Here is a 23,741-nt window from a genome sequence, read left to right as displayed (position 1 = left end):
GCCATTAGAAGGGGGGAATGGTCTGGCTTTCCAGGTGTAAGCTTCAAGACTGCTGATGGTATGAATTAGAGCGGATATGATAGTGATCTTTGCAATAAATTAAAGTTATCCGGACTGAACACGTCCCAGGATAGGGTTTTTTGGATTACGTCACGGCGCCGCACTGGTGCATGCCGGGAATTGTAGTCTTGCGACGTACCGTCTTTGCGTGCTGCTTCCCGGCATGCAACAGGGCAACGTGAGTAAGATGGCTGCTTAATAGCAACGGTGGAGTAACGAAATAGACGATCGAAGCGAGGTGATCAGATAAAGTGACACAGGGGCGGGAGATACAGTGTGAAGGGGGAGGTTTGCCAAGAGAGGAGTTAGAGGTGATAGAAAGGGAGGTGCAGAGTGGGGGGGAGATGTTTGGGGGGTGTTGTGTAGTAGGTTTGGGGGTAGATGTGTATTGGGGGGGTGTTGTGTAGTAGGTTTGGGCGGGGGGGTTGTGTAGTAGGTTTGGGGGGGTGTTGTGTAGAAGGTTTGGGGGGGGTGTTGTGTAGAAGGTTTGGGGGGGGTGTTGTGTAGAAGGTTTGGGGGGGGTGTTGTGTAGAAGGTTTGGGGGGGGGGTGTTGTGTAGAAGGTTTGGGGGGGGGGTGTTGTGTAGAAGGTTTGGGGGGGGTGTTGTGTAGAAGGTTTGGGGGGGTGTTGTGTAGAACGTTTGTGGCGGGTGTTGTGTAGTAGGTTGGGGGGTGTTGTGTAGTAGGTTTGGGGGGGTGTTGTGTAGTAGATTTGGGGGGATATTGTGTAGTAGGTTTGGGGGAATGTTGTGAGGAGTTGTATTATTTACCGCTCTTGATGATCGTGGTTTGCACAGAAATAAAGAAAACCCTAATGTATGTTTTAAAAAGGAGTTTTTTTTTTTTTTTTTTAGTAGATCAGCACATAGTTTGTGGGCACAAGACTGCAGAAGTGAACAACAGAAAGTTGCAAATAATAGAAACACCACATTTTTTCATCGGGTGCTTGTATCCCAGGGAATAAGCTCCCATATAAACCACAGGCATGCATCTTATCCTGTGTTTCAGGAAGCAAACTGGCTGAGATGTATTAGAACATATTACTAAGCAGTACTACTCGTACAACAGCTTCCAGCATCGCTGAGTAAAAATGGCCCTTTACAACTCGTTCATGTCAATGAGCTGTAAGTTGTCATCCAGCATATTTTATGGAGGAACTCTTGGTAAATAAGGCCCCCACTGTTTTTAATTAATGTCCATAAACTTGATATCCGCGTATTCATTTTTTTGTTACTTGCCTTGACCCACGTTTCTGTTTCTTATTCCCAGATCCTCGCATCTGTACTCCTGAGGTTGTAAGGAAGTAAAATCATTAAGAAAAGGGTCGGTCCCTTGTAAAGTAAGTGCGTTGAGTGTTAGATCATTACTGGATATTGAATAACACCTGTTTGTGGGGGATCTTGTAGCATGTTGCAGAGCTATGCTTTGAATTGGTTGCTGGCAGTGTTCATATTATCAGTGCAGAGAATCACAGGACCGAGCTTGGGGACTCCTTTTAACTTTGTGTCCTTTGACAGACACCGAGTTACACAAATACATAGAAGCTGTTGACGGCCCTTAAGCTACCAGGAGGCCCCCGGCAAAACAATGTGTTTCTGCCCTCTTCAGCAGCATAAGGACCACATGACCTACCTAATGAGCCCATTTTTACAAATGTAAATTGGATGTACTTTTCACGTTTCAAGCATTTCAGGGTATAGATTCACTCCCCTCCTACTTCTACACCAGTCTCCTGTGGTACATAATTACTAACCCTTACATTTGTGTTTGCTTGTATTGTAGGGTTGGCACTATATAAATATAAAACAGTAATGGTATGTCTGTGAAATATGGAGATCAGTTATCTTCTGTGACAATATGGCCCTGCTTAAACTGTTGGATGAACCTTTAACATCTTTTGTGCCTGCGATGCATTACAGTACAATGTGTGCGTCTGTCATGGTAGGATAAAAATAGATTTAGGCTCTGTGTTTACATAACTGGTAACTTCCTGGGGATTTAGTTTTTACCTATCGCCCGCTTTGGAAAGAGCTGGCTCCTCCATGCATCTAACGGCAGTCTGTCATTATCTTCAGATGGCAGGGGAACTGACCGATAAGAAGGAGCGTGATGGGTCTCCTTCCAAGGAGCGTAAGCGATCCCGTTCCAGATCTCCTGAGAGGGACCGCGATAGGAAATTATCACCATCTAAGGACAGGAAGAGGCATCGCTCCCGGGAACGAAGAAGATCCCGCAGCCGTTCTCGTTCACTATCCATCGAGAGGTGAGCATTTGTGTTATAGAGGTTAGAGGAAGGCTGTCACTAGAACAAAACATTTTTATTCACTAATTGAATGGGCCCTAAAAGCAAAAAACTGTTAAGTCAAACGCACAAACTTTTTTTTATTTTATTCATTCTAAAATACAAATATGAACGTGGGTCTGACAATTGATTCTTAGTTATCTGCTTGTGATCCTCTGACTAATTCTAGCTGACATTGCTGGTTGGCACCTGTGACTTTCAGGGAAAGAAGACAGAAAGATCGGAAGAAGGAACGGGAAAGAGAGAAGGATGGTCACAGGCGAGAAAAGGACCGGAAGCGATCGAGGTAAAGCACTAAAATCTAAGCAGCAGTAAGGGCTTTTATTTCCAATTTCTCTCTCCATCTGTTATCTAAATCTTTGCATTTCTCTGCTCAGGAGCTTATCTCCCAACCGAGGGAAAGACGCCAAAGCGAAGAAAGATAAGGAGATAAAGAAGGAGGGGGAGGAGGACAATCAGTCTGACAAGAAGTCCAAGGTCAGTGCTGCTTCTTGTGCCCTGAGGGGAGCAGAGACTTGCCCTATCTAAGCTCTATCTTTGTACCTACGTTATTAATATGATCAAAAAAATAAAATAAAGACTAGAGTAAAGCTACTGTTCTAATATCTAAAATATTGCACCTAGAGCTAAAACTAGCTGACATTGAGAGGGACCAGGGGGAGAACCTACAACTCCAGTCTGCTCTTTCGAGCATTCTGCACAGCTAGGCCTGAGCCAGAGAGGTAGAGAAATAACTTGTCAGGGTACGTTGGGCTATTCACTGTGGCACAGGAACATACATAGAAAATATGTGTCCAGAAAACTACATTACAGTATTTGGTTCCAATTAGATTAGTTATCAGTACAGTGTAAAAAAAAAAAAAAAAACAAGATATTGAGGGGTAATAAAAAAAAGTTAATAAAACAATGGTCCAACTTGATCTCCTTAAGAGCCTGAAAATAGAGTTGGTGCTAACAAACAAAAAAAAAATCATATGTGTGAAAAGCAGCGCATAGTGGTTTGCCCCCCCCACCCCGCCCCCCCCCAAAAAAAAACCCTTCAAGCTTATATCAGTGCTTTCAATTGGAATTGAATGAGTCTTGTTAAATATAATATATGATCATTTTTTTTTACAATCAGTGGGTGGATCAGTGGTGTCTGGCTTTCCAGTATAAGGTGTTTTTTTTGTTTTTTTTATTAACTTCCCTTGTGTGTTTCAGGTGCAGCCCCTGTCTCTGGAAGAGCTGTTGGCGAAGAAGAAAAAAGAAGAGGAGGCCGAGTCTAAGGTAAGGAACGTTGTGGGGAGTTTTCTAAGCTGGGTGCCGAGCAATTGGTTGAATAGCTGACACTGGGGGGACTCCTTTTGTAGTACAACAGGAACCACATTCTATCATAGATTTCAAGCATCTAACTATCCTCGTTGGAAATTCAGTCTCGTAATACTGTAATTGTGGACTCTGATCTACTTTTTGAGTCCTTCAACCTCTGAAGTCACCACAGGGTTTGAATATACCACTACTCTCTGGGTTCAGTATTTTTTCTCTCAAGGGAATATTAGGGGCATAGTAACCCTGGATTTCTTGACATAGACTCTTTGTATATGCTCTCTTAGCAATTCCTCCACACATGATTTACCAGCAGATAAGTATTATTTCTTTTGTTCACGTTTCTGGATAGAATTGGCTTATTATTGCACTATAACTGTTGTGAGTTCTGTACATAAATATTGATTGTGTAGATGTTCTACAGAGAGATTGGAACATGTTTTATACACCTATTTCTAACATAAGCAAAAACAATGTAGTGTTTGTGTTTTCCTTTTCAGTGCTGGGGACCGTAGCAATTTATTTTCAAACTAAGTTCTATGTTTTATATTATATTTTTGGAAGTAAGGATTCAATAGTGTTAGGGTGGCACGCTGTTAATTGTCTGAGCTATATGCATGGTTTGGTAATCCTAATTCTTTCACTACTACCTCTTTTCTTTGTAGAAGATGTTGTTTGAGGTTTTTTTTTCTAATGTGTCTGCAATGTCTTGTTCAACTGCGATTTTTCTACAAAAGTAATGGGAACGAGCTGGTCGGACCGTGCTGGCCCGAGGCTTTTCTCACTTGTGTACTCTGACGTATCGCGGTAAGCTCTGTTGCTGTTTTTACAGCTTTGCACTGTTTTCGTGCGATATCTACTTCATAAAGAAGATGAGATGTTTTAACCAGCGCTTCAGCGTGGGAGTGCCGCGGTGGCCTCTATTTTTCTGATCTTCAGCTCTTGTGCTATCGTAACAAAGGGGCCGTAATCTTCCAAGAGTCTGCCTTTCATTGGATCAACGTGAATCTTACGTGTAGTGCAAGTCATTTTTCCACAGAGCACATCTATTTTCTGTTTTTTGGTGAAATCTGCTGATCGGGACCAATGTAGTCGTACCGTTCACCGATGTTATGATGGCTAAATAAAATAGCACAGTGTGCAAGGATTACTTTTATACTTATTTGATTTAACTGTTATTTTGTGCAGCCGAAATTCCTCTCCAAAGCAGAGCGAGAGGCTGAGGCCCTAAAACGCAGACAGTTGGAGGTGGAAGATCGACAGAAGATGCTGGAGGATGAGCGGAAGAAGAGGAAATTTTTCCAAGATTTGGGCAGGAGGATGATGGGTAAGCTCATGTCTGCCTTTATAAACGGTTACACCAGGGGGATGGCTAAACCAGTGTTTCTCAACCCTCTGCTCGGAACACCCCCCAGCCAGACTACATTTTATGAATGAGCCATGAATAACCAAGCACACGTGTGTGACGAGCTGGTTATTCCTAAAACCTGGCTTGTGGATCTCCCGAGCATGGGGTTAAAAAACACTTCTCTAAACCATCATGCTTTCCTCCCCTATCTTTTGACCCATTTTGCATGTCTAAGGCCCTCGCCTTGTTCAGCAGCGATATGCTGGGCCTGTCTTTGCCCTCCCCTCACGGTGCTATCCTATCCAATGTGTCTTTGGCAGAGGATCCACAGGAACGGGAGCGCAGAGAGCGTAGAGAGAGGTTAGATCGGGAGAACAATGGCAATGAGGACGACGAGGGACGGGTAAAAGTCCGGGAGGAGAAAGATAAAACCAAAGAGCTGCAAGCAATAAAGGTAAGGCTGTTATACTTCTCCAGATACCCACAAGCGAGTTAAATGTAGTGTACAGTATAGATGCTGTTCTATATGGACTAGTGGTTTATTAATTGTTAACTTGAACAGATTTTTTTTTTTTTAGGTAATCCCTTCCGCAAATCTAGTGGCACGGGCATAAAATATGTTGATGGCACGCATTCAGTATAAGCACAAACTATACAATATGCACACTCAGTGATATGTGACTAATATCAAATGTGAATAAATCTTGAACAAATATAATTTATTACTAAGATAGCTGCACTAAAAATGTGTACGTGACATAAATGACAGTGATAAATAGCAATGCTGCTGCTGCTCAAACCCTTAATAGAACTCTTTATTTGGTTCTTCTACTTGCGGATTGGCTTCAACAAAGGGGTGTGTGATATTGATCCGAGAAAGAAGACACAATAGTGTAACACAGTCTTCACTCGGGTTAGATCCATGAATCAGCAGTAGGAACTACTCGCATGTTCCTTAAAATAAAATGGCAGAATCCATACTGTGGCTACATCAACTGGTATTTCTGGGAGGTGCTGTAGTATCCAGCCGACTTGGGGACAACAGAGAGGAAATAAGAGTGCAGATGGTAGGTGCAAAAATAATTTTATAGATTAAATAAAATCTTATAGAATGCGCATTCACATGCTGGCCATTCTTTTAAGCATTTAAAAGTAGTACAGACTAGGAGATCGCAGTAGATCCATTTCAAATCTCACCGCCTGCGCACTGCTGCAAACATATGCATCTCGGCGTCCCATGTGACCGCTGGTATCCCAGATGTGCAGGTGAACATTTTATCTACGATCGGACCATCTAAGATCTCCTGCACATCCGGGATACCAGTGATCACGTAAGACACTGGTCCCAATAGGGTTGAGAGGTAGGATGTTGGCTGCTAGCGGTGTATGCCAGATAGGCTTCCTTGAAAAGGTGAGTTTTCATGGAGTTTTTAACTATCTGAAAACTGTGGGAGAGTCTAATGTGTGTGGTAGGGAATTCCAGAGAGAGCTTGTAAGTCAGAGGTAGAGTTTTACATTTGGTTCTGTGGCCATATGTGTCTGATGGCCATTATGTGTGGTAAATTAAAGTGTTTTCTAACACATTCATCAGGTATACATTTTATTTCCTGGGACTCCTCCCATGGCAGCACACTATGGAAAAATGCCCCTTTCTCCCCTCCAGTAGGGACCAATATCAAAGTTCACAGCAGGGAGGATATTTGTACACCAACCCCCATCCAACGGCAGTCATTTTAGTCCCTGAAGGTTAGAGAAAAAAAAGATGCCATTTGTTTACCCAAGTTCGGTATACTAAAAAACTACCTTGGTGCTTGTGTGCAAACAGTATGCCAAACTGTATAATGGTCACAAAAGGAGAAGCAGAGGGAAACCGCACTGATAAAAGGTGACGTTTTAGGCAATTGTGGCCTTTCCTCTGGTACGTGTGGCTACCTGAGGAAAGGCCACTTTGTTCTGAAACATCATCATATTTGTGTTGCTGTTTGACAAATAGAGATTTGTTGCACCTGATTTGAAGTATTGATCTGATCCTTGTAATGATGAACCTGTAGCCTGACTCTCCTACCAGTCCCTGAAGGTTCCTTTCCCCCTTCCAGTGCCATTCAATAGATTCTGGCTCCGTCTAAGGGTGCCTTTGCTCTTGGCAGTAACGTTTGCCTGCAGTGCAGTAGCTTTCGGTGTGTGTTTGTGTGCAATACAGACCACCTGGAACTCCGAAGCAAAAGTCCTATATGGGGCGTGCAGCTGAGCACCATCAAATGAACAATATCCTTCAAGTCATTTGAGAGAATGACGTTTTAATATAAAATGCAGATGTATTGGATACACACTGGCATTTTACCACCTGTTTAATGTCTACCTTTGCCCTTATACAGGAACGTTACCTGGGTGGTTTAAAGAAGCGGAGACGCACTCGGCATTTGAACGATCGGAAATTTGTGTTCGAGTGGGATGCCTCAGAGGACACTTCAATCGACTATAACCCGCTGTGAGTAAAACCTCCATGCGGGGGATTCCTCCTCTGCCGTGCTTCTTGCATGCTTTTTACATGCTACATATATTTGGAGGAAACGGGTGAAGTTTAATTTCTATGGGGTTAATTGAGTGGTTGTATGAGTGGCGGCCAACTTGAGGCTAACGGGTCAGGTGGCACTTGAGGGAGCTTAATGTCGATACAGCCTTTTTCAAATGTATTACTTTCAATGCTGCAACTAAAAATACCCCTTGTGAGCACATTCACATGTCTCAGACAGGTCTGCAACCTGCTTTTCCACGTTATCTCTTGGCATACAATACTTCCACTGCAGCCAGGAATTCTGGGTAATGACCTGGAAATGAGCACAGTGTCACCTTTTTGCTTCGTGTCCATTTGAACATGGACCCATAACACCATATGCCTGCCGTGTTACACAGCTTTTCAGCACAGTCTGGGTTAAAGACGTGCATAGCTTAGTAATTTTCAACCAGAGTTTCGTGACAACCAGGGGTGGGGAAGAGCGGGACAACTCTCCCAGTTGTCTCAGGCACGACGGCACCCCACGCAACAGTGACCTGGCGTCTCCTGAGTTCAGCAGCCACTCGGTCACTGTGATTCTTCCTCTCCCTGCTCCTGTCGGCGCCGGAAGTCGCGTTCACCTCCCGTCCGACAGGAGGAAGGAGCTGTGGATCGGCGCTTCTATTTTGACTGCAGGGATTGTCCCCGCGTGTGTCTGCAGCTCCCTACCATAGAGCAGCGTGCTATCAATAGCATGGCCCCGGCAACCCAGATTTTCTTCGTTTTTTTTTTTTGTGTGTGTAGGGGCTAGGGGGAGGAAGAGAGCATGGGAAGAAGATCGAGTGTGTGTGAGAGGGGGGAGTAGATTGGGGTTCCCAATCTAATTCTAGGGTTCCGTAACCAAGAAAACGTTGAAAAACACTGGTAGAGCTAGTAAGCCTACCCACAGACGGCAGTTTCGACTTTTTTGGTCTCGTACTGTGAGGCTGGTTATACTGGCTTTGCAATGCGAAGCTGGAATAGGTTTCAACCCCACATTACATAAGTTCTGGTGGGTAAAAAAGTGATCAAAACCCTCCACCGTTCAGCAAATACAAATATCACTTGTGAGCACATTCAAATGTCTTAGACAGGTCTGCAACCCTGCCTTTCCCCGTTATCTTTTGACATACAATACTTCCACTGCAGCCAGGGATTCTGGGTAATGACATGCAAATGAGCTCAGTGTCACCTTTTACTTCCAATTAATTTCAACATGGACCCTGCTGTAACTTTAAAGGACTATTGTCGTTTGCTCTAATTGTATTGCTTTATGGTATCCTGGGTATTAATTGCTGGAAGGGTATGTGACCTTTTGGGTGCCTCTAATAATTTGAGGTTGTGTTAGGAGTATTTGATTTATGAATCATTGTCCCTTCAGGTTATCGGGTGCCTCCATTCCCACATTCAGTTTTTGTGTGTACCTTTCCTAGGTACAAGGAGCGACACCACGTCCAGCTCCTCGGCCGCGGCTTCATTGCAGGTATAGATCTAAAGCAACAGAAGCGTGAACAGTCCCGATTCTACGGGGACCTCATGGAAAAGAGACGAACGCTGGAGGAAAAAGAGCAGGAGGAGTAAGTGACATGTACAGGCGGGGCTGGTGTACAGGCGGGGCTGGTGTACAGGCGGGGCTGATGTACAGGCGGGGCTGGTGTACAGGCGGGGCTGGTGTACAGGCGGGGCTGGTGTACAGCTGATGCTACTGTTAGCGGCGTGTCCATTTCTTGTTGTACCCCGATTTTACATTCATATAGCAGACACGGCATTAAACTCGGTTCATTGAAATCACATTTTGCCTGAAACGGGGGATGCAAAATCATTCTCTGTATCCCCAACAATAACTTTAAACACTTGTCTGTGTCATTCAGATATTACCGACTTTGCTATGGTACTGAAAATAAGCATTGGGCTTTCCATGGCTGTGCCTACTGAGGAGGTAGGACACGGGCAATAGGAGAGGGCAATATAGTCAGTGCAGCACCTCCACCCCAATCATTTCAAGTTACCTGTACTGGACCAAAACCTTGTGAATACATTTAGTTTTCGGGAAGAGGAAGGTAGTCATTGACAAACTTGAGAGATTTAATAAAAGCGAAAGTGCCCTAAATTATTAAATGTATACTGTTATCTCGTAAAGTGATTCTCAGACCTTTCCTCCGAGCCGCCTATTCTACCATTCTATCCATATGTGAACGTGGGACGTCCACGTGTGTGCCAAGTGTATTGGTTATTCCTAACAACCTGTTGGGGCTTATGGTCCACGAGGAGAGGCTTTAGGAGGACGGGCAACTCCAGCCCGCAAGGGCCACCAACAGGTCGGGTTTTCAGGATATCCCTGTTTCAGCACAGGTGGCTGTCGAAGACTACGCCACCTGTGCTGAAGCAGGGTTCTCCCGAAAAGCTGACCTGTTTGTGGCCCTTGTGGGCTGGAGTTGCCCACCACTGCTTGAACCCTTTTACTGCCATGGGTGATTGCAGGCCCCTTTGACAACAAAAGGGCTAAGGCAATTATCCAACGCACCCATTACTCTGGGTTAATATTGAATAATAATATAGAAGACACATTTAGGGATTACCTGGATATTTGCAAATGGTGCTTGTCCTGTGTAAGTGCTGGGGCACTGGGTTGGCAAAGGCTTTATGAAGTTATCAAAAGCCAGTCAACAGAGACCTACAACTCGGAGGGGCGCATTCTTAGCATGGAGTCAAGGGCAGCTAGTGAAGCTGCAACATTGTGGTCATATTAGGGTTATTTTAATATACAGCTGCTAAGGAATAGTTTTCCTTGCTACATAGAACAATGTTATACAACATTTGTGACTGTGGCATAGTAATGAGCAGGGAACCACTTCATGCAACATTGATTTTTTTTTTGTTAATCAGAGTCCGACTTCGAAAAGTGAGGAAGAAGGAAGCCAAGCAGCGCTGGGACGACCGGCACTGGGCTCAGAAGAAGCTAGACGAGATGACGGACAGAGACTGGCGTATCTTCAGGGAGGACTACAGCATTACTACGAAGGGTGGCAAGATCCCCAACCCCATCCGATCATGGCTGGACTCCTCTCTGCCCCCACATATTTTGGAAGTTATTGACCAGTGTGGATACAAGGTGCATTATGGGGCTGGATTGGTCCCGCTGAATTTTTATTTGAGTTGGAAGAGTACATGGGTTTTTTTTACTAGGAAAAATGTGTAGTGAAGGGAGTTGGTCCATAGTAACCAAAGATGGGAAGTGCCCCATTGCCAGTTGTAGCTCAACTTCTTATGTATTTGAGTTTTAAGCAGCAGGAACATTCCTGGCATAGGTAGTGATGTCTGTATAGGCGGCACAAGAACAAGTCGCCATTCTCTGAAAATAAGGTGATAAACTCCAGGGAAATGGGAGATCTGAAAGAGTACTAGATTCTTGGTACGGTCACCTGAGTACCAGACATAAAACGGTGATAAAATTATAAATCGGTACTGGGAAATACCAAATAGTCGGTTTGTTTTTAGTGTAAGTTGAAAACATTGAGACTTTGTGAAAGAAATGCTCTGGTTCTCTTCTTAATTTCCATGTTTCTGTGCCATGAGTTTCCTAATTCTAAATCTTTTATCATGTTGCCTATTGTCTATCTGTAGGAACCAACGCCTATCCAGCGCCAAGCCATCCCTATTGGCCTACAGAACCGCGACATCATCGGTGTGGCTGAGACTGGCAGTGGTAAGACTGCCGCCTTCCTCATTCCACTGTTGGTCTGGATCACAACCCTGCCCAAGATTGACAGGTGAGAATGTATCCTGTAAATAGATCATGTTTGGGAATTAAGGTGCATCTACAATAAATAATGTTCTAATTGGGTGCAATGGCTTGATTTTGGGATCCTGAGTATCAGCGACTTGGTACTTCGCTAGACTTGAGTTATCGGGTAATACCCTGAAGGAGTATTGGTCACTATTGTCTCCTGCACAGCCTGACTCCTGTGTAATTTGTCCTTTAGGATTGAAGACTCTGATCAAGGACCATACGCTATCATTCTGGCTCCGACAAGAGAGCTGGCCCAGCAGATTGAAGAGGAGACCATAAAGTTTGGCAAACCACTTGGGATCCGCACAGTGGCTGTTATTGGAGGCATCTCTCGTGAAGATCAGGGTTTCCGCCTGAGGATGGGCTGCGAGGTAACTTGAGGCATCTTTGCTGCCTCCAACATGACACAAGTTTTACAAATAGTATTGTTGCCTTGTAACAATGTCCCACCTCACTCTGTGGCTCTTTCTCAAGGAATGGTTAAGGATAGCTTAGAAAATGTAGACATGAACTCATAATGGACAAAGCACAGTAACTAGTAATAGGAAATATGTAATACATACTGGAGTTTTTAAGACTAAACCCATCTTGTGAAATAATGTAGCAGCAATTCCCCACATTTGTACCACATTGTCACAGCCTGGGTGGTAATCACCACTGGATAATGGCTCTTTCAGCAGCATCTAAACTATTATTTCTACTGTATGTATCTCAGCCATTTTATGAATCCTGACCAAATATGACAACCGCCCAAATAACTAATGTTAAATCAAACAATGTGTGTGAACATTGGAAAGTAATACCAATGTATTCCAAGATTTTGTTTGTCTTAACTGATTGAAAAAGTTGGCTTGAAGCTTCAATAAAAAAGAAAATGAGGTTACTAAATTGTTAATGGCTACTCATACGGTTTAAGACAGGACTGTTTGTAGCTCTGATTTTAAATTAAAAGCAAATCTAATAATACTTAGCAAGAGGCACGTATTTATTTACATCTGTATCCAGAAGTCATTTGTGACTGTTTATTCTTCCCCTGTTAGATTGTAATCGCCACTCCTGGGCGTCTGATAGATGTATTAGAAAACCGCTACTTGGTCCTGAGTCGCTGTACTTACGTGGTACTGGATGAGGCTGACCGCATGATAGACATGGGTTTCGAGCCAGATGTGCAGAAGATCCTGGAGCACGTGCCCGTAACCAACCAGAAGCCTGATACAGACGAAGCTGAGGACCCAGAGAAAATGATTGCCAACTTTGAGTCCGGGAAGCACAAGTACAGACAAGTGAGTGTGTGGATGTTACCAAAGCCTCAGACAGACGGTCGCTCAGAACTTTCAATTCCTACCTTGGAGCTTAACAAATCGGTTACATTTCCCTAATTCTTCTTTTTATTTTTTTATCTTAGACAGTCATGTTTACGGCGACCATGCCTCCATCTGTGGAGCGTCTGGCTAGGAGCTATTTGCGCCGTCCTGCAGTGGTATACATTGGCTCTGCTGGCAAGCCTCATGAGAGAGTTGAACAGAGGGTGTTCCTCATGTCTGAAGGGGAGAAAAGGTGAGATGGGGCAATAGGTGTATGTTTGGAATTAATTTCTGGTGACGAAAGATTTGAGAGTTAGGCCGCGCGTCGATGGCGACACGATGGGTGATGTCACCCGTCGCCACAGGCGAAAGTTATATTTCACCATCGCGGGTTTCCGGGCATTTGATTGGTTCAAGGGCCGTCACATGACGCGACAGCCCTTGAAAAATCAAATTTTGCCGGCTACCAGTTTTTGCGACGTTGCATTGTCGTCGTCGTCGTCACGCTTACTAGAAGCGCACGCGGCAGTGGCAATGCATTTGTTTTCGGGCGACGTCGCGTCGCCGGCACTATAAGCACTACCTAAGAATTACTAAAGCTGTGGTATGGGCATAAATAGGAGAACAATAGACAAATTGGACAAAAGCGAGGAATACATTTCACAAAAGGCAAAAACTCTGAAGCACTTTGCATCAGGAGTACTGGACGGATAATTTGATGTGTGTGAAGATTTAGCCATTGTCTCAGGAGTTTGCACATGAGAGGTTGCCTAAAAACTCTGTAATCTCCTCATATTCATCTGCCTTTGCGACATCATTACAAACTTGTCTTCACTCTGCCTTCTTTTGCTTTTCTTCCTTTTAGGAAGAAGCTGCTTAACATCCTGGAGAAAGGCTTTGATCCACCTATCATTATCTTCGTCAACCAAAAGAAAGGCTGCGACGTGCTGGCTAAGTCATTGGAGAAGATGGGGGTATGTACGGTGTCCAGGTCCCTGATTCTCTCTTTGTCAGTGGTCATGCACTTTGGCCTCTGAGAAACACACAAAATGCAGTTTTGTAGTCTGGCAATCCTATCAGAAACCGTTTTTTGCTTTCTCGTGCCTGTTTAATCAGCTTCCCTTACCATTTATGGTGGGATCTTCTTGCAGTGTTGTCCCTGCGAAGCAGAGAGCGAACCGTTCTAAATCCTTCCAGCATTCATAAAATATGAACAGTTTTGTCAAATTTATGTTTGTAAAGGCTATTTCAATAGTATCAACCTTTGCAAATTGCAATAGTCAGAAAAAAAGTTATCATTGCACCAAATTGGAATATTGTGAATTGTAGGAATCTGTTAAACACCATTCCAGTGTACATCTTAAAGTATACATTTGCAGGGTTCGTTACAATTGTTAATACGTCAAAAATATACATAGACAAACCATTGATCCATCAGAACATTGGGATAGAATGGTAATGAGAAGTAGCCAGCACGTAGAGGTTACTTTTGAAAACAAACTTCGTAAAGTTTATGGGGCAGACTCATTAAGCTCCGATGCGGGGTATCACACCTGATTCGCCATTAACTTCCATTCAAGTTAATGACAGTTTACACCAGATCTGGTGCGATACCCCACATCGGAGCTTGATGAATCCCCGGCATTTGTGCCTTGTGTTGGGCAACCCTCAAATGAGAGTTGTCCTACTTTCATCCGAAAAATGTCACAGCATATTTGTCCAGTGGTAGAGAAATAATTTTTCTCATTCCCACATCCTATACCATAATAGTCGTGGTCCAGGTAATTCCTTTTGGTACAGCTAGGTCCTTTCTCTAGGTGTCTGTGTGTGTTCTCCTGATGACATGCATTGTTTTATACTTCACAGTACAATGCTTGTACTCTGCACGGTGGCAAAGGTCAGGAACAGCGAGAGTTCGCTCTGTCTAACCTTAAGGCTGGAGCTAAGGATATCCTGGTAGCCACAGATGTGGCCGGTCGAGGTATTGATATTCATGACGTCTCCATGGTGTTGAATTATGATATGGCCAAGAACATTGAAGGTGAGTTCCATAGTGTGGTATTGACTACTTTTCTCTATGTTTGGTCTTGGGATTTCTGCAATCGGGATAAGTGTTGTGATTTTTCTTGTAGTCCGATCAAATGAATTTGCATTTTTTTCTTAGATACATTAATTTTTTTTATCAAGCTAGACTGTGTGCCAAAAGTACTGTATAGGGCACTGATTTTTCCACCTTTATTTATTCTGTTCTATGAAACAATTGGTAATGGTGGATCTTTCACTTTCCAACACACCATCATTTTTATTCAGGAACTCAAAAGCGGTAACAAACTGTGTGTGTGTTATATATCTTTATATATTGCCCACAATATACTCTGTTTTACAAAGAGACAGTACAGGCAATTATAATACAATAAGTGCAGACAATAAGACAATCCCTGTCCTGGAGAGCTTACAATCTAAGTGGTATGATGAGAGCCTTACAGAGACAGCAGGGGAGAGAAGTGCAGTAGATGGCAGTGCTTGGCCACAATGGTTGGTAGGAGCGACTGTGAGTGTGGGACAGTAGTCATTAGTCTGGGCTATTTAAATGCTTCTTTTAGGATGTGGGTTTGAAGGTTTAACTTAAAGGTGGGGAGGGAAGGTTGGCGTATACCGAGTGTGAGGGAGTTTCACAGGAAGGGGCAGTGAGGCAAAAGGTTTAAGGCAAGAGTGCAGTGGCAGTGGCAGTGGAAGGGGTGGAGAGACTGTTATGGGTAGAGAGGAGACGAACAGGGGCATAACTAGAGATCAAAGCTGATATGTAGGAAGGAGAATATGAGTTGAGAGCCTTAAAGGTAAGGAGGAGAACTTTGTAGGTGATTCGAAATTTGATGGAAACCAGGAGAGGGATTTAAGCAGGAGATGAGCAGAAACTGTTTTGGGAGAAAGTGGTTTGGGTGTGTGTGTGTTTGGGTGTTGGTGTGTGTGTGTTTGGGTGTTGGTGTGTGTGTGTGTGTGTTGGTGTTTGTGTGTTAAACCGCTAGTCTAGTGGTGAAATGTTGTTCAATGTTCTTTCGATAATTAGAATTGCAGCTGATGTGTCAATTGAGACAAACCTTGTGACCGCTTTATGCTGAGATGTGTCCTTCCCTTTCTATAGATTATATCCATCGTATTGGAAGAACCGGTAGAGCTGGTAAGAGTGGTGTTGCCATCACCTTCCTGACCAAAGAAGATTCCTCTGTGTTCTATGACCTCAAGCAGGCCATCCTTGAAAGTCCAGTGTCATCCTGTCCACCCGAGCTGGCTAACCACCCTGAGGCCCAGCACAAACCCGGCACCATCCTCACCAAGAAGAGGAGGGAGGAGACTATCTTTGCTTGAGCTCTGTCTGTCCTTTGGTTCAGTCTTGTTAATGTAGTGGAGGTGTATTCTAGCAACTGTTCTAGTTGCGAATGTCTCCAGTTCCCAGTGTTGTGTATCTCGCTCTGATTTTAGAAGGATACTAGGCCATATTTGCTAAGCTTTCTTCTGCCTTAAAGCACCTTTCAGCGCTGGAAGTCACTGTACAAGTCATCAAGTCAATGGGCTGTCTGGGGTCTGCCAGCATCAGGTGTCCTGTGGCAGTAGATTGCTTGGTAACTATGGGTTTTAATGTGATTTGGAAATATGAGATCATTAAGATGGAAGGACACTAGCATCGGTGACTACCATGTATTATTTACTTGTGGGAAAAGTTGGCTTTGCCACAAATTAGATTCTTCAAATAAGGAACCTTGGTACAGAAATGTGTTGACACTCAGAGCACAGCTCTACTTCAGGTAGAGGATAACCATCTGATATGCAGTCTCACCACATCATTACTAGAGGATGGATTATACTCAGTGCCTATTTGCCATTTACTCTCAATCCTTATTATAAATCACCCATGGTTAATTTACCAAGTGTAGCTCTCATTTAGAGCCACACATGGTATTCATTTATTCCCCGTACTAATGCTCTTGCACTGCACCAACGAGGACACTGCGACTTTACCAATTTAGCCTTTTCCCCCCTTTCTCTCATCTAGTATTAAAAAATAATATTAATATAATTTAAAAAAAAAACATTCTTACACAGAACAGCATTTTCAGGAAATAAATTGCACCCCTCACCCGTCCCCCGCTAATTGCTTAAAATTGGCAGTAACACAAGGCTTATTAAATGGTTTATGTAGCTTTACTTTCTACGCCAGTGACTTTTTTTTTTTTTAACTGCCCCCGTCCCTGTCCAAAGCCGTTGTTTTGCCTTGTTAAACTGGGACTCCCATTCTGTGTTTGGTGCACAGAAGCAAGTTGACCAAGGTTTAAGTGGTTGGGTCCCCAAGAAATCAAATAATAGGGTTTATACTTGGTGAATGTTTAATTCAGTTATCGATGCTGGGAAACTGCCTTTTTTCTCTTTGTAAATCTGTCACTGACCTATGTACCTCTCCTGGTCACTCTCTGCCCTCCATCCTGTCTCTTCCACGTTCTATATATATCTCCTTTCTCTCTGAGCCATCCTTCTAAGCCTCTTCAGGGGAAACGCTGCTTGATTCTAATGCAAAGGGCATTGTCTCATGAGCAAATATGGATGTGCAAGCATTTGCTGCTTCGGTGTCCGTATTCAGACATCCATCTCTGAATACAAGGCCTTCCATTAATGTGCAACAGGAAGCCCACACAGCCTACTGGAACAGTCATATATATTCAAGGAAGTTCTGTACGTAATTATATGCAAGTCATGCTTCAACAGTGACTTACATCTGTGAGGATGTAGATTGTAAAGTGAGGTAAAGGCTCTTTAGTGTATAGGAGATGATGGTAATATCTCAGAGCTCGATCTGATGAGTTAATGTGTTATCACACCCTCCACCTCCCCCCACCCCCCCCCCCCACCCCCCAAACACCATCGACATCTTTTCAATTGATGAAGGAAACTCAGTCTCTGCTTGGAATCAGCAAGTGTCTGAAAGTGGATTTTTCTTGTGCTGTCCAGATCCTCTGTGGAGAGATTTTTGTGGTTGTAAATACATTTGTTGAAATTGTAATTTTTTTTTTTTTAATGTGTATATATATTTTCTTTCCATCGCCAAGTTCTGCAGACCGAATTAAACATCAGGTAAAGAAATGTAACACGCGTTTTGATTTATTTTGGGAGGCTGATGCAACCTGCTGCACTCTTGTTTTTCCAGCTGTTTGGCAATAACACATTGAACACCTTATTAGCTATCTCCCACACACTGAAAAACAAACAAGCCAAAGGAGTCAGTGGTAGCTGCCAGGCAAACATGAAAATGTTTTTGTTGTTTTAGGAACCGTATGTAAATCATTTGTAATCCCTGTAAACTATTCTTGAATTATCCAAATCGTTTGTTCATACTGAGTAGTGTCTCATTGGTACAAGTCTGAGCTGGGATTCAGCAGCAAGGACACAAAGAAACGCGTTGGGAGTGGGGTGGGAGTGGTTTAACGTTTAATGCCACACTGCGTTTCTCACTACCTTTGAAAACTTGAAACTCCGCCAGAGACCTTTATACCAAGTTGTCAAAAGCCTCCTGTGACCTTTCCCTCGGCTTGAAATGTTTAGCGCAATCTTTCAAAATTAGTTTTAAGAATAATTGGTTTTACGTACACATTTGTCACCAGGGTTCACCTCAGTGCAGCATTTTATGGGCCGCTAGAATTAAAGCGTTTCGGATTTCCATCTTTATTCCAAAGGCAAAGTTCTTAATCACCATTTGAATATTGATTTTTTTTAGAGCGGTGTAAATGATGATTTCATAATTGTAGTAGAAAAAAACAATCATTTCTATTCTATTGCTGAATCATACTATTCATTTCTTTTGAGGCTTAATGAAAAACTTAACGCACTGCAATCCTAACCAGTGAAATACGATCTTCCTTTACTAAAAACGTTTTACCTGGGAATAAAACGTGATATAGTAAATGTCTGCGTAGCAAAATCACAATCGCGTGATCTGATTTAATTTTCACAACATCATGTTAGCAGAAAGTGTTACCTGTAGTGTTTGTATACCACAGGATTGCCAATTTTGAGACTAGCTTTCCAGATTTCCGTGCTGGCCAACATATATACTTTATTTTTATGATTAATTCCAATTTCTCAAGTACAGTATGTGCTACAGTGATGGTACAAATTCAGTGTACAACATTTCTAGCTGCAGCCTGCTCTGTTAGTGATTTGGAATTTCTATGAAGATATGTATGAAGCAAAATGATTTTTTTAGTTTGGGCTTTGAGCATCCGTTTCATGTGACTCCTCTCAGATAGTGAGTATTAAAGGTCTTTGTGGCAACTTAGAGCCACTTATGTCAATTTGTGGTCAGGGTAGTTGTTATAGGCATTTTGTTTCTTGGCACATTTTTGTTGTTGGTTGTATCAAAGTTTATTTTGGGTTGCTTCAGTCTTCCTTCTGATCTCTAATTTGTCAGATCTGAGTTCGCATTAACCTTGTGCTTTTTTATTTTCTTACACTTGCTGGCACAAATGTATTTTATGCACAAAATATAGCCCCAGAGGGACCAAAAAAAGTTCCTACACCAAGCACTTGCTGGTGCTGATGTCCATGAGATCCAATATCTCCACAAGGTGCTCAAAATTGAACGTGAGGCTGATGGCTAATTCAGACGCATCCAAAACATGTCCACATAGGACTATAAAATGAAAAATAATAACATTTTAATCACATCTATGTCAATATAACAGTAAGTGAACTTATTTACATTGAACAACATTAAAATCCTCCATGGGGTGGTGATCTAGTATCATGGGACAAATATTCACCAATTGAATGTCTGTATCGAATTGACAAACTGTTCTATATGGACACACTTAGGGACAATAGTCCTATGAGGATGTGTGTGTGGTGGTAAAGGATAATGCAAAAGTAAGGATGTTTGCTGCACAACAAAGGAAAATAACAATTTGTGATACATTTACTGGTGCGCCTTAGTCCCAGGGAAGACCTGCATTTCATCCAATATATCCAATGTAATTGATGGACAAGGGCACACAGATTTCAATCATAAAGAATGTATTGTGCCATAGAACACACAACGTTTCGGCCCTCTGCCACTTCACTTGAGAAAGGCCAGCAGGCGGAAACATTGTGTTCTATGGCACAATAAATTCTTTATGATTGAAATCTGTGTGCAGTTGTCCATTAATTATAGTGGTAAAGGATAAGCTAACTACATATAGAATGTATTGTTGTAATGCAATGTGGTTTGATACTGCCCTAGGGGAAAATATCCACCAAATGAATGTATGTCAACTGTATACATGCTGTTCTATATGAACACACTAAAGATTTTAGTCCCTGTGAGGATCAGTGTGTGGTGGTAAAGAATAAGCTTCCTTCATATAGAATTTGTTGCTGTAACAGTATGGTGGGATACAATCCCAAAGTACATGACACGGTGCAGATGTCTTGTATATAGAACAGACAATGAGCTCAAGGATAGAATATCCTCAAATGTCGAGGCCCGGTGAGAATCTAATTGCTATGTACCAACTGCTGAAGATCCAATATGTAGCTCTACCTACTCAGACCTTCTAAGGATGTAGATACTGTATGATCATACTGTATATGTAATGTTGCAGCTGCTAGCAATCCAAGAAGAGACACATATATAAATGTGTGTATGTGTATCTATTGATGTGTAAGAATATGGATACGAAACTTGTGCCAAAGCGAAACGTGCAGAGTCTGCGAGAAGAAGCATCCGTTTGGGGAAGGAACTCCTGTCGAGGTTTCTGGGCGGCCGCTACCGGAAGGAACACCAGTCGGCGTCCAACAGCTGACTGCATTGGCGTCGCGGGAAGCAGTGAGATCGCCGCTCCCTAGAGAATGTGTTTTTACTGTTACAATAAGGCCATTCATTAAGGAATGTAAGTGCGCATTTGAAAGACAAGCTTTTACTATTATATAAAGATTTCTACATGTATTTTGCGCGATGGTGTCTTCTCTTTCCGTGGTAATCCACATCATCCCATCACTGACTGGTATTTGCCACTGATTGTGATATGCTTACTGATACTCACTAGGGTGGGAGTATAACCTTTGGAGGTTTTTTTCTGATAATACTCACGTACTTTGACAATACTTTGGTCTATTTCTGTTTCTTCTTCATTGCTTGATGCCCTCCGCTCCCTCATCTGTTTGGAACCATTACACTTGTGAAACTGGAGCACTGTCTTTCTTTCAAGGTTGAGTGGAGGACTCAGAATTTGTCACATTTTTTTGTGTCACTCCCACTCTCCACCATTGTGTGGGATTAGTGTATTATGAACTGAATACACAGTCTTCGAGATTTTGGTGTATACATCACATTGACGACTTTATATAACCTAAGTGCACAGTATTGTTTTATAAGCACCTTGCTGGTGGAGATCGCCACTTCTGTTATTTGCGCCCCACTTCAGGGTTGTGGACCTGTCAGATACATGTGAATATGCTCACAAGTGGTATATTTATTTACCATACAGAGCCACCAAATTATTTAATTGGATCCCTGGGCTGAGCAACACATTATTTTGCTGGGCCCTCTGGCAGCAGAGGGGATTAAAGTAAAGCTTGGTGGAGAGAATGAACACCCTGCCAGCAGAGGTGACTGATGAATGCAACAAGCAAATGTAAAATATGATGGGCACAAGGGAACATTAGGGAATAGCACAGATGGAATAAAGCACAAGGTCAGTTAGTATTCAGTATTATATTAGGTTGTGCCAGTGTTCCTTAGATCATTTTAACTACAATTGAGCATATTTTCCATTTGGAACAGAATCCCCTTATACTTCAAGCTTACTTGACCTTGTTCCAGAAATGTGTTGCCAAGAAGCTGATCATTAAAATCGGCTCCCTTATCAAAATACCTGTTTATTTTAAAGAAACAAAAGCTCTTGGATCTAAATTGGATTTTATTTTTAAATGTCTTCACTTAAGTGGTATGGTTCGTGAACCAGCTTCGGGGATAGTATATAATCTGTAAACCCACCCTCCCCCTTCCCGCCCCCATTCAACATACATTCATTGAATAAGTCTCTTTGTGGGGGAGTTAGAAACGTTATTAATTTGGAATGTTCCTGACATGAAGCCCCATTCCCAGCATATTGAATAGGGTTGTAAGACCCTTTATCAAATATGTGGTGACTCTACTTTCCCATGTTGGAGAAGATATAACTTCAATCCAATTGAATAGGATTCAAATCGTCACTGCATATTCCGTAAAGGCCTAAGAGGGAGACCACCTACGCATGGCTATACTTGTTTTAATTAAATGAATTATGTAGATGCTTGGGTAAAACATGTAAATGCAAAGAAGTGCGCTACATGAAGCCTGATCCTAAGTACTTTTCTTATTTTTCAATCTAAGCATCTAAAAGCAAATATCGTATGTTACTGCTGCTAAATAACTGGGTAGTGTTTACCTGTTGGGAGCAGTTTACAATGGTTTTGAAATTACTAGATGGTGCTAGTAATAACAGACGTGAGAGATCAGCTGATAAATTACTATTCTACTTTGGAAATGGGGCGTTGTGTTGAATGATATCTCCATGACTCAGTGATGACATAACTTGTTACAGCCCGATCCAACACTGAAGATGTTAAAAGCTGTAGACCAGTGTTTTTCAACCAGGGTTCCTAGGAACCCTCGAGTTCCCCAGGCATCCTGAAAGGGTTCCCTGCAATTTTCTGGTCATTTGAAAATTGTATCAAATACAGAAGAACTGACTGCATCAGATCACCGCGTTACTATTAGAGATGGTTGGGGTTCCTCAGAATTTCACTTGGGGTTCCTTATCCAAAAATAAGGTTGGAAATCACTGATTTAGACCCTGAATTCCTAAAACATTGATTAGCTCCCCCCCCCCCCTCATCTACAAAAAGATAGAATTGTACCAACATTATTTATTTTTAGAAGAAAACAAAAAAAATTGTAGAAAGGGGGAAAAAAAAAAAAAGCTTTTCCAAAAATGTGAAGTGTAAACTCTGTACCACTATTTACATGTTACATGGCAGAAAAGACCAATGGGGGGTGAAAAAAAAAAATCTATAAAGCAGATTTTTTGCTTTTGTTACGTGCAGGCTCGGATACATAAGTGCAACGTATTTATTACCCACTATCTCATAGTGCGCAAACTGTTCAAAAACATTCAAACATGCCATACAAAGGGTAGATTTGTACAGTGGCGGCAGACATGGTTTATAAGCTAATGGCAACAGTGTATAAATCAGTGTTACAAGTCCACCAGATAAATGTGAGCTCATTGATTGGTGACTTCCATCCATTCGGGGGCTTCCTCTGCAAGAATGTTTCAGCTCTGTGCATTCGGTTTCACGTTGAGCTTGTCTCCTGACGTGGGTAATGGATTTTTCAAATGTTACATCTACAGAAAAGAACATTCATTACAGTGGGAGAAAATAAACATGCTCTGAGAGGAACAGACCGCTGCTTTTACTGAGCAGCTCAAGGACATGCCCAGGACATACTTAGAAACGAGCGGTAACTCTCAATGTATTACGTCCTGGTTAAACATTTTATAAATAAATAAAAATCTGAAGTCTTACATGGAACCTTAATAACACTCATGATTGATTGCAGTGGTATGAAAAGTAATATATATTGTGCAGTAGGTTTTTGTCAGCAGCAACTCGGTGAAGCCAGCAGCATTAAGATATATTTGGGAATATGGGGAATTTGTTTCCCGCATTCACCAATTACTTTGTAGTGGACATTTTATTAGTTCTGTTTGTATACATCAAATGTCCTCTGTGCATACTATTCCCAGTCCCTAAACATCATGTCATGTAAGCTTTTCATTGTTTTCGAGCAGGCATTCACATTCAGCAGTAATATAATTAAGACCTGAAAAAGGCAGAAGTGTTCAGGGAAACATACAAAATGAAAGGCGAGAGACATGTAAGCCAAAACAAAGGTGAACTCGGCTTCAGACCTTTTGTTGTAGGTCACTGGATTATTACATTGAATCCATATCATGGACAAGCTCACCAAATCCATGGCTACAAGACCTAGTTTAACAGTAAGTTTCCTGTATGTAGAACGGCTGCTTT

General features: G+C 42.4%; 2 protein-coding genes across 3 annotated transcripts in view; one reads left to right on the top strand and one right to left on the bottom strand.

Moving 5' to 3' along the window:
• Positions 1-209: 209 nt before the first annotated feature.
• On the top strand, positions 210-17,779 carry DDX23 (DEAD-box helicase 23). 2 transcript variants are annotated; one of them, XM_075591218.1, is made up of 19 exons: positions 213-298; positions 1,068-1,183; positions 1,329-1,398; positions 2,135-2,322; positions 2,564-2,647; positions 2,739-2,838; positions 3,562-3,627; positions 4,855-4,993; positions 5,335-5,468; positions 7,390-7,502; positions 8,981-9,124; positions 10,434-10,659; positions 11,172-11,317; positions 11,531-11,708; positions 12,378-12,620; positions 12,743-12,894; positions 13,507-13,615; positions 14,508-14,682; positions 15,784-17,779. In XM_075591218.1, exons 4-19 carry the CDS (start codon positions 2,135-2,137, stop codon positions 16,005-16,007), a joined length of 2,421 nt encoding a protein of 806 aa, XP_075447333.1. In that variant the 5' UTR covers positions 213-298; positions 1,068-1,183; positions 1,329-1,398; the 3' UTR covers positions 16,008-17,779. The 2 variants fall into 2 exon arrangements, with proteins under 2 accessions (XP_075447332.1, XP_075447333.1); XM_075591217.1 differs by lacking the exon at positions 1,068-1,183 and having other exon boundaries at positions 210-298.
• A 4,783-nt stretch (positions 17,780-22,562) lies between these two features.
• CACNB3 (calcium voltage-gated channel auxiliary subunit beta 3) overlaps positions 22,563-23,741 on the bottom strand; it is a 199,193-nt gene continuing 198,014 nt past the window's right edge. Inside the window, exon 15 of the mRNA XM_075591224.1 lies at positions 22,563-23,056. Coding sequence (XP_075447339.1) covers positions 23,051-23,056 — 6 coding nt within the window. The 3' untranslated portion in view covers positions 22,563-23,050. The remainder of the gene's footprint in view (positions 23,057-23,741) is intronic.

The sequence above is a fragment of the Ascaphus truei genome, chromosome 3 (assembly GCF_040206685.1).
Source record: "Ascaphus truei isolate aAscTru1 chromosome 3, aAscTru1.hap1, whole genome shotgun sequence".
Lineage (NCBI taxonomy): Eukaryota > Metazoa > Chordata > Amphibia > Anura > Ascaphidae > Ascaphus > Ascaphus truei.
This window is presented reverse-complemented; position numbering and strand designations above follow the sequence as displayed.

Coding starts and splice junctions, on each gene's coding strand:
- DDX23 (XM_075591217.1), top strand. CDS start 2,135: ATGGCAGGGGAACTGACCGATAAGAAGGAGCGTGATGGGTCTCCTTCC. Junction 11,709..12,377: donor GCCTGAGGATGGGCTGCGAG/GTAACTTGAGGC, acceptor TTCCCCTGTTAG/ATTGTAATCGCCACTCCTGG. Junction 13,616..14,507: donor AGTCATTGGAGAAGATGGGG/GTATGTACGGTG, acceptor TATACTTCACAG/TACAATGCTTGTACTCTGCA.